The sequence below is a fragment of the Muntiacus reevesi genome, chromosome 20, assembly GCF_963930625.1.
Source record: "Muntiacus reevesi chromosome 20, mMunRee1.1, whole genome shotgun sequence".
NCBI lineage: Eukaryota > Metazoa > Chordata > Mammalia > Artiodactyla > Cervidae > Muntiacus > Muntiacus reevesi.
The window spans coordinates 11,771,773-11,781,974 of NC_089268.1; the positions used below are offsets into that span (position 1 = coordinate 11,771,773).

The 10,202-nt window shown below is 49.7% G+C and overlaps 1 protein-coding gene across 1 annotated transcript; it reads left to right on the forward strand.

Annotated features, from left to right (window-relative positions):
* The first annotated feature begins 913 nt into the window (after positions 1–913).
* On the forward strand, positions 914–3,364 carry CLPSL2 (colipase like 2). Its single transcript, XM_065912213.1, has 3 exons — positions 914–1,000; positions 1,718–1,840; positions 3,269–3,364. Exons 1-3 carry the CDS (start codon positions 914–916, stop codon positions 3,362–3,364), a joined length of 306 nt encoding a protein of 101 aa, XP_065768285.1.
* The last annotated feature ends 6,838 nt before the right edge of the window (positions 3,365–10,202 follow it).

Here is a 10,202-nt window from a genome sequence, read left to right on the forward strand (position 1 = left end):
GTGGTTGTGGTACCCGGGCTTAGTAGTTGCCCTGTGGCATCTGGGATCTTCACTGAGCGGGGAATCGAACCTGTGACCGTGCATTGGTAGGTGGATTCTTACCCACTGGACCACTGGGGAAATCCAAGAGCCAAATTTTAAAAGCAGAGAAGCAGCCCAGGGTGAGATGAGGTGGGAGTTTCATCCAGAGGGAAGAGATGAGGCAAGTCTGCCGCCCCTAGGGCCCATGATTGCTGCCTGCAGCTCTCCCCAAAGAACCGTCCTTTTCCTTCCCAGTCTTCCCGTCCTCCATCCTGCCCTCATACCAAGGTGGCTGAGTCACATATGATTCACAAATTCTTAGACACTTCATTGACTTCTTAGAACTGGGAGACCTCTGTGTCTTAGAGGTCACCTTCTCTTGGCTCCTGACTCTTACAGACCACACGTCTGGGCCTGGAGAGGGAATGGGAAACACCAGAGGTCCGGGCTGGCTTGTCCCAAACATAGGGTAGGCCGGGAGGTAGTTTGATGCAGCAAAAGCAGAGAGAGAGTCTGAATATCAAGAAGCCAGCTGTTTTCACTTCAGCATACACATTTTGCATAATTTTGCAAGATAAAGTCTTAGTTTACAGTTTTAGGTTTTTACTTGTAAGTATGACACACGAAAGGCCCCAGGGCCCGGAAAATCGATCATCAGGTCTGTCAAAGCCTGAATCAGGGTCTCATTCCATCCTTTCTGCGGGCCAGGCCGGGAGCTTCCTGGGCGCTAGAGAGGGTTTCCGCGGGGTTTGGCCTCGGCTCCCGAGCGGCCTGTGACCATTAACTCCCTCACCCTCCGCCTCCAGCCCAGGGCGGCCGCGGGGGCACGGGTCACGAGGCCGCCAAGGGGTTTCTCCCCACCGCCCCTCGGCTTCGTGGAGCCGCCGCACCTATGGCCTTGGCCATCGCGCTCCTCCTCGCAGGGGTCCTGCTCCCCTGCTGGGGAGAGTTCGCGCTCTTTAAAAAGGGGTCTACAAAGGTGAGCCAAGGGATATTTCGAACCTTCCGTTCTAGCCGAGGGCGGTGGCCGGGGCATCACTCTCCAACCAGAAGGGGCCAGTTGGGTTTGGAGAGAGAAGTGGGGGTTGGGGCGGGGGAGGGGACCACCCCGTACTGGGGATTTCTTCTCAGGCTGGAAGCTTGGTGTGCTCCCAAAGGACTTCAAAGACCTTGCTTCACCTCCCTAGTGGCTCTGGAGGTAAAAGAAAGTGGACTTACAACCAGCAGCATCCTTTCCCTCCCCTCCCCGTCCCCCCTCCCCTCTTCCTCTCTGGGATGCTCAGTCCTGCCCCCAGCCTTACCTTGCACTCTTGCCCTAGCCTCTGCCCGTCTCTGTGCCCTTCTAGGCACGCAACTCTTTCCTCCTTTTCCTTCCTCGTCTTTCTCTCCACCCCATTCTCTGTCCCTTCCCCATCACCCACTAAAGTGTGATGGGGAGTATTTGGTCCATCAACACAGGTGACCCTTTGGGAGTCACAGAGGTGAGGGGGTCCCCCAGGAAAGTAGAAGCAGAGGGAAAAGTCCTAACTTCCCCCTTCCTCTCCCCTGTTCCTCTGATTGCAGTGGGGTTGGGACGTGGGGGCGAACTTCTCTAGGAATTCTCTTTCTGGATCTGTGGGGCTTTGGCAGTGTCAGGGGACCCCCCCTACACACACACACGGCTAAAGAGCCGGTGACTTAGGGGTTGTCCCCACAGGCAAACGGGGCGAGGTGCTCCCACCACTCTGAGTGCTTCAGTGACTGCTGTCTCATCAGCTTGGACTCCGGCGGCGCCTTCTGTGCCCCTCGGGCCAGAATAACCATGACGTGCTTGCCCCAGGTGAGACCCTGCCCCTGCGGGGCAGCCCCTGCTGGTACGTAGCCCCGCATGGCTGCACCTGCTTTTTTCACCCTTTGCCTGAAGCGTCCTTTCCCCCTTCTCCACCTGGCAAACTCCTGATCATCCTGCAATGCAACTCCAGCCACCTCCTCCAAGAAGCCTTCCCTCCTTGGAACTCGCATGCCCTTGGGACCCACACCCTCAGCAGAGGATGTATCTCCCTGATTTGCCTGCCTTCTGTCTGCCTCCACCACTGGTCAGAGCTCTGCAAGGGCAGAATTAAAGCATATTCACTTTTGAGCCCTCTACCCCCCAGCTTAGTGCCTGCACGTAGTAATTACTCAACAAATGTTTATTGCATGAATGAGTGTCTCTACTGTAACATCACTGCAGCAGAGCAGGTGGGAAAAGACCTCCCAATCCATCTCTACCACGCTGCCGCAATGACCGAATTTCTTGAGGAGCTGCCCAGGCAGGTCGATGGTTTTGGGATTGGACTTGAATTTAAACCCTGGTTTTACCAACCCCTGTCTTTGTGACCTTGGACAGATCATTTTTTCTCTCTGAGCCTTAGTTTCCTCATCTGTAAAATGGGGCTAAGGTACCCAACCAACCAGCTTGTTGGGAAAAGTGTGTGATCCTGGCAGTGACGGTGCTCAGTGAAGTATGATTGTGATCGGCTGGTGGAAATACAGGGAGCAGACCGAACAGTACGTTTTGTTCTTGCTTGCGCTTTTTCTGGCCCTGGGCCCAAACCTTTCTAGGGAAGCTGGGCTCAGTCTCCATCTCTCTGTCTGGAGAACTGCCAGTGCCCAGGGAGACAGCCAGGTCCCTCCTGTGGCCTAGCTCTACAGCTGAAGTAGCCAGAGGGTCTTTTCATTATAGGCACTTAATCTACTTCATTTTGTTTAATTCCCTCAATGACAAATGGAGTTACTATTATTATTTCCTTAAAAAGAAATTATTTGTTTGACTGCACTAGGTCTAAAGATCCTGGCATGGGGGAATCTTTAGTTCTGGCATGTGAACTCTTAGCTGCAGCATTTGGAATCTAGTGGCAACCCACTGCCTGGAAAATTCCATGGACTGAGGAGCCTGGTGGGCTACAGTCCATGGGGTCGCAAAGAGTAGGACACGACTTAGCAACCTCACTCACTCCATGATCAAGGATCTGGGCCCCTGCATTGGGAGCTCAGAGTCTTAGCCACTGGACCACCAGGGAAGTCCTTCATTATTCCCATTTGACAGATGAGGGAACTAAGACAAAGAAGCTTGCCTACGATCACAATGTTATAAGCTGTAGAGCTGTCAAACCTGAAGTCTGTCTCACTGCATCACTTGGCCTCTTGCTTCTGCTCCCCAAGAAGTTTAAACCTCCTTCTTCCCTGCTCCTTGGTGACTTTCAACTCTCTCACCCGTTTTCTGCAGACCAGGAGCGCCATCAACATCGTGTGTCCCTGCCAAGTAGGCCTGCGTTGCAGACACAAGGACCCAAGCTGTAGCCGTCGGTGCCGTTTGATTTAGAGGAGGTTGCAGTCCGGTCACGAGCACCCTCCTCCCCTGCCCCCCCTTGAGGGGCCTCATCTTGCTCAAAAGACATTAAAGTCACTTCCTGGCTCTGGCCTCTGTCTGTGCTTCCTGGGAGGGGGAACCGGATAGGGATTGTTCTGAAAGAAGAGATATGATAGAGCTTCCCATGGGGTTTGGCCCTATCTGGAAGCCTGGTGGTCTCAGGGGGAAACTGTGGGATGGGAGTGGCCTTGTGGGGGTATGGTTGCTGGAGGAGGGTAGAGGGGTGGATTGGAATTTGGGAATTAGTAGATGCAAACTATTATGTATAGAATGAATAAGCAACAAGGTCCTACTGCGATAAACCATAATGGAAAAGAATATGAAAAAAGAATGTATATGATGTATAGCTGCATCACTTTGCTGTGCAGCAGAAATTAACACGGTATTGTACATCAGCTATACTTCAATCAAATAAATGTTTAAAAATAAAGATAAAGAAACTGAGGCTCAGAGAGCTACATGGCTTGCCCAAGTCTCACCATGGGGTATTTTCTGCTGCAAGTATCCAAAAAAATAAAACAATTGCAACTGGTCTGGATGCTGAGGGAATTCATTGGTGGTCAGAACTGGAAGTGCAGGTTGGCCTTGGGTCTGGTTGAATCCAGTAGCTTCATGGCCCTCTGGCTGGATTCCTTCCCAGTAGCTGCAAAAGTTCCAGGTGTCACATAATAATAACATTTAAGATTTATCCAGCACTTACTATGTTCCAGACACTGCAATGTGTTTTCTTATCTGTATCAACTCATCTTATTGTCACAACAAAGTTATAGTAGTACTATAATTATTCCTAGTTTAAGAATAGGGCTCTTAAAGTTTCCAAGTAGGGGTGGGGCTGGGGTTGGACCCCAGGCTGTCTTGCTCCACAGCTCAGGGTCTTAACCACAAGTCCACCTCACATATGGAGAAATCAGGTTCCCCAGAGAAAGGAAACATCTGTGTCACAATTCTCTGCAAACATCCTAAGACTGATTCTAGTTGGATTAGTCTGCTTAGTCTGCATACTCACCCCTGACCCATTCTCCTGGGTCAGACAGGAACGCTGAGTCTCCACCTCAACCCCAGTTCAGTCTGCCTGGGGGTCACCTTGCCCCGGACCCACTCACCGCTCCTCATTTGACATAACCACAGTGTAATTCAGAGATCCTTTGCCTCACTCCGAGATCATAAATTTCTTTTTCTCCTATCTATCTCAATCATTTCCCTCATGTCACCAAAGTATTTTTAAAAACAGCAATGACTCGCTACTATGTATAAAATAGATACCTACGGAGGACCTACTGTATAGCACAAGGAACTCTACTCAATGCTCTGTGGTGACCTCAATAGGAAGAAAATCCAAAAAAGAGGGGAGATATATATATACACACACACACACATATAGCTGATTCACTTTGCTGCATAGTAGAAACTAACATAACATTGTAAAGCAACTATTCTCCAATAAAAATTAAAAAACAAAAAACTCAGCAGTGACTGCCTAATTTTATTTTATATGTGGACCATATCTGCTTAACTATTTCCCTATGAGTAGACAATAAGATAATTTCCAAGTCCAAACCATCTATGTTCTGTAGGACACAACTTTATGGCTGCAAAAGCAAAATCTTATTCTAATGATGGTTTCAGCAAGGTGGATGCTTTCTCTCTCACCTGGTGGTTGGGGGGAGGCTCTGCTGGGAGAGATCACGCATGCCCCCACCTCCTTCCACCTTCTTGCTCAGTCATCTGCTGCTGTTTCCTTCTATTTTTCCCCTTAATTTTTTACAACATGGCACACATAGAAACATCATATTGATATAGCACCTCAGCATAAGAGTAGAAGGGTCTCGGGGCCCTAAAGAGGCTCTGCTGAGGGCAGAAGGCATCCATATCTCCAGACACACTAGTTGGGAAGCTCTGCCCCAGGTTGTTTCTTTCCTGCTATAGTCAGAGATAGTGCACCAGCATACTTGCTGGGTCCACTTTCCAGTTAGACGAAAGGGGGTAGAGAGCAGCGGGTAGCTAACCTTCCTAAAAGGGCAGCAGGAATTACTTTCATTTACACCCCACTAGGCAAAAGTTGGTGAACTAGTGGCTAAGATGGTAAAGAATCTGCCTGCAGTGTGGGAGACCTGGGTTCGATCTCTGGGTCAGGAAGATGCCCTAGAGAAGGAAATAGCAATCCACTCCAGTATTCTTGCCTGGAAAACTCCATGGACAGAGGAACCTGGCTGACTACAGTCCATGGAGTCACAAAGAGTCAGACAAGACTGAGCGACTAACACGGTCAATTTTAGGCAAAAGTTAGTCACATGGCTGCAGCTAGCTGCAAGGGAAGCTGGGAAATGTAGTTTTCATCTGGACATCCGTGTGCCCAGCTAAAGCTTGGGGGGTTCTGTTACTAAAGGACAAAAGGAGAGTGTATAGTGGGAGCAGTTTGCTGCCACAAAACCCTTTATTATTATTTTAATAAGCCAGGAGAGCTTGGCTCCCAGGACCCAGAGCTAATGACTGTTAGGCAGCTCTAATCAGGTTGTTTTGTTGATTTGTAGGAGTTCTTCATATATTTTGGATAGTCACTCCTTATTGGACATATCATTTGCAAATATCTTCTCCTATTTTCAGTACATTGTCTTTTCATTTTTTTTTATGTATTCCTTTGCTGTGCATAGGAAGTCATTAAAAAAAATGAATAAGCTTTTATCTGATATAGTCCCATTTGTTTATTTTTGCTTTTGTTTCCCTTGCCTGAAGAGTCACAACTATTAATAGAAAGATACTGTAAAGACCAGCGCAAAGGCTTGTCTATGTTTTCTTCTAGGAAAGACTAGAAAAAAGACTCCTTTTGTGGATAGGCAGGCTGCGTGGCTTGCAGGATCTTAGTTCCCTGACCAGGAAAGGAACTCATGCCCCTTACAGGGGAAGCATGGAGTCCTAACTGATGGATGGCTAGGGAAGTCCGAAGGAAGACTCCATTTTTGGTTGGCCAATGATAGCTTTTGAGCCTTCACACCCTTTTTGCCCCACATCTAGGCCAGCTGATAATAGTCCCCCTCCCTCCCTTGGTGCTGGTGGGAGATGCAAACTACACAAACCCCAGCCTGCTTGGGGGAACCCTCACCCTGGCCCCATCTCCTAGCTTCAGTAAAAGTCAAAGCCACCCACCCCTTCATCCTTACCACTCAGACCCCCTTGCACCTGCCCTGCTGTCCCCAGAAAGGTCCATTATTCAAGTAGTAAAGCTTTTCATATTGTTTTGATATGTGTGACATCATCCATTCCAATATCCAAACCAGTTCTGGGTGGGGATTGATTTCATCCTCCAAGAGGCACCCAGAAAACCTGGATCACTCAATTGCTTTCCAGAGACTATGACTTCAAGTTCTCCGGTTCTCTTTCCCTTCCATGGCTGGGTGACAAGGGGATGCCCTGTGGCTGGGAGAGGCCTGAATTGGAGGATGGTGGCCCTAGAGAATGTCCTGATCCACAGCTGACTTTGCACAAGCAAGAAACCCACTTGTGTTGTGTTAAGCCTCTATGCCTCCTGGGTGGTTTGTTTCTACAGCATTTCCTTACCTGCCATGATTAGTGTATGTAAGAATGTCTCTTGCCCCTCTACCCGCAGCATTACCATCTGTTCCCACTCTCAAGATTCAGGCACTTTGTTCTGATTATCCACCGCCAGACCCACTCACAACTCGTGTGTTCTGAGCTCAAAACCCTCATGCCCACCAAGAAGGCCTACAAAAATGTGTTCAGGTGACCACACTTTCACAGGAGAGAGAGTTACTGAAATTCTCATTGAAAGTCTCTGGAGGAAGGGAGTGGAAAGATAAAAACCAGAGTCTAATTTTCTGTTATTTGATAGTTTTGTGACTTTGGGAGGTTTAGCAACTTCTCTGGGCCTTAGTCCCCTCATCTGTGAAACAAATATTCACAATGCTATTTGTTAATAATATACAATCAGATAGGATGAGAGTCTTTTGAAACTGTTCTGAGACCTTCTAACTGTATAGATAATGACAACAGCTTCTATTGATTGGGTGCCTACTCTGTGCATAGTAAAATATCTGCTATTTAATTTAAGCATTGCGTCATTCCTGTGATGTACTGTTATTTTGTCCCATTTTGGAGACGTGGAACCTGAGGTTCAAAGAGGTTAAGAAGTTTGCCAAAAGCACACAGCCAGTAGATAGCAGAGCTTTCTGAATCCAGATCTATCTTGCTGGTGCCAGAGCCCAAGCACATGGACTGGCTACTCTGCCGGCAGCAAGACAAGCACAGCGAACAGTCCAGGAAGCAACAGTGGTTCTTGGGAAACATCTGCTCCATCCCCATCGCTTACTCCTCTGTCCCTCTGGTTTGGGAGCTGGCATTGTTGGCCTCTCCCTCTCAACCCCAGGACTGGGCATTCATACCTCATTACCTACCCGCCAGGCCTCAGTCACATGGCGGTCACCTGGAAGATGCGGGGTTTTTAGCTGGAATATAGAGGCAGCTGCTCCTGGTCCTCCACTTCCTCCTCTCCTTTTTCTTCCTCCTCACCGGGGAGGAAATCAAAAGTTTGGGAGGGAACCTAGAGGGTACACTATCTACTACCATCCTAAGACTCTGTTTGGGAAGGGTGGGTGGACCCTGAGGCTTATGTGGGTAAAAGCCGGAAGTGGGGGGGCAGTAGGGAGTGCTGGGTGTTTGGGGGGACAAAGAAAGCTCATCTGGATTATGGGAGCCATGCTGAGGCACCGCTGATGGTCTTGCAGAGGTGAACACAGCAGAGCACTCCTTTCCCACGCTTGTTCACGTCTGGTAAGAGACACAGACGTTCCCCTCGCATTTTATTGAGCACTTAGCACCTATAAAGGATTTTGCTAGGTGCAAGCGAGAGGTCTATGAACAAGACACAAAACTCCTTGCTCTGGGAGAGCTGACATTCTCTTGTAGGGGGTAAATAAGTAAAATATTAAAATATTCCACGTGATCAACATCTGAGAACAAAGAAACAAATGAGGAAGGGGCTTCAGGAGTTGTGATGTGAGAAGAGGGCATTCAGGGAAGACCTTACTAACAATGGAAAACTTAAGCAAAGATCTGAAGGGAGTGAATGAGGGTTAGTCACTCAGCCGTGTCCGACTCTCTGCGACTTCATGGACTGTAGCCTGCCAGGCACCTCTGTCCATGGGATTCTTCAGGCAAGAATACTGGAGTGGGTCGCCATTTCCTTCTCTAGGGAAATCTTCCCAACCCAGGGATCGAATCCACACTGCAGGCAGATTCTTTACTCTCTGAGCCACCAGGCCTTTCCTAAAGGGAGCCAGGCAGGCAGGAGAAGGAGCGGTCCAGGTGGAGGAACAGCCAGGGCAAAAGTCTAGAGGAGGGGCCTTGCCTGACATATTCAGGAACAGCAAAGAGGAGTGAGAGAGAATGGAAATGGTAGAAGGGGTTAGAGAGATCAAGGGAACATTACAGTATTCTCCTTTATCAGCAGTTCTGCTCTCAGCACCTACTGTGTGTGAGGACTTAGGTCCTAGTGGTGGGAGAGAACCGTGAACATGAGTGCAAAAATCACTGCCCTCCTAGAGTTGAGGAGGGGATAGAACAATTTTAAAACAGGATAAAGAAGATAAATTCAGGGAGTCATATATGTTGTGAACCCGGCAAACCCAGGTGAAGGGCCTGCTCCGGCTGGGTGTCGGGAGGGCCGCAGCCTGGGGCGGGAGAGGGGGGCAGCCAGACAGGGCCCCCGGGGCAGGTCACTCCGAGCAGGGCAGGCAGCTGTTGCTTTTGGTCCCAGCTGGAGCCTCAGGGCCTGCACACAGTAGGCGCTCAGTATTTGCTCCTTGAAAGACTACTGACATTGTCGGACAGAGGGCTGATGGATGGCAGTGATAGATAATGTCATAAGCCCCAGCCCGGGGGACCGTTGACGTGTGAGCATGTGCATGTTTGGGGGGGGAGGTGCAGATGACGATTTTGTGCGGCAGGCAGGTAGGTCTGGCTCACTCTCCTGTGCAACAGAGGAGAAGTTACCTATTTGGGGGACACTGTGGACAAACCTTCCAAAACTGCTTAGTCCCCTCTGGCACAAGTCAGGTCCCGCAGTCGCCTTGCGTCCCCCAAACCCCACATTGAGCAAGTTACTTAACATCTCTGAACCTTAGTTTCTTTTATCTATAAAGTGGAGACAATGAATTCTCCTTCCCAGGGCCATTGTGAGAATTTGCTGGCCACAGAGTAAGCCCGCAGCGATTGTGAGTGATCTGACTCTTTAACACAAATGGTGTCAGCTAGCTGTCACTGCTGAGAGTTTGGCCCAGGAAAGGGGTGAGAGGCCAGGAGAAGGGACTGGTAAGTTTTGATGCAGGGCAAAGAATATGGGCCATTACAACTCCCCACCAGAGATGTGTGTGGGTGCGTGTGTGCACGTGTGCACGTGTCTGCCTGCCTGCCTGAGAACTTGAGGGGCAAGGAGGGCCTCCCAGGGAGCTGTGATGCTCCTCAGAAACGGAGAGGTTCCCAGTCTGACTGGGCTTGTTTCACAATCTTGTCTCCAGCCTGTCAGCCTCCTTCTGTTTGGCCCCCCGACCCGTTCCTCTTTTTCAGATAACACCTGATGGTGTAAGAAGCTTGATGTAACATCAAGGAAGACGCTGACTCAGCAAGGGTATCCAGGTGACTGGGGAAGGTTTGCAAGAGGGGCTTTAATTGCCAAGAACCCAGTTAGAAGGCGGAGGCGCCAGTGGAGACGGTGGCCGGCCAGGGGCGGGGCCTGGTGGAGGGGCGTCCTGGGGTGTGCCGGCCGGGGTGAGCTCGC

Coding starts and splice junctions, on each gene's coding strand:
- CLPSL2 (XM_065912213.1), top strand. CDS start 914: ATGGCCTTGGCCATCGCGCTCCTCCTCGCAGGGGTCCTGCTCCCCTGC. Junction 1,001..1,717: donor TTAAAAAGGGGTCTACAAAG/GTGAGCCAAGGG, acceptor TTGTCCCCACAG/GCAAACGGGGCGAGGTGCTC. Junction 1,841..3,268: donor CCATGACGTGCTTGCCCCAG/GTGAGACCCTGC, acceptor CGTTTTCTGCAG/ACCAGGAGCGCCATCAACAT.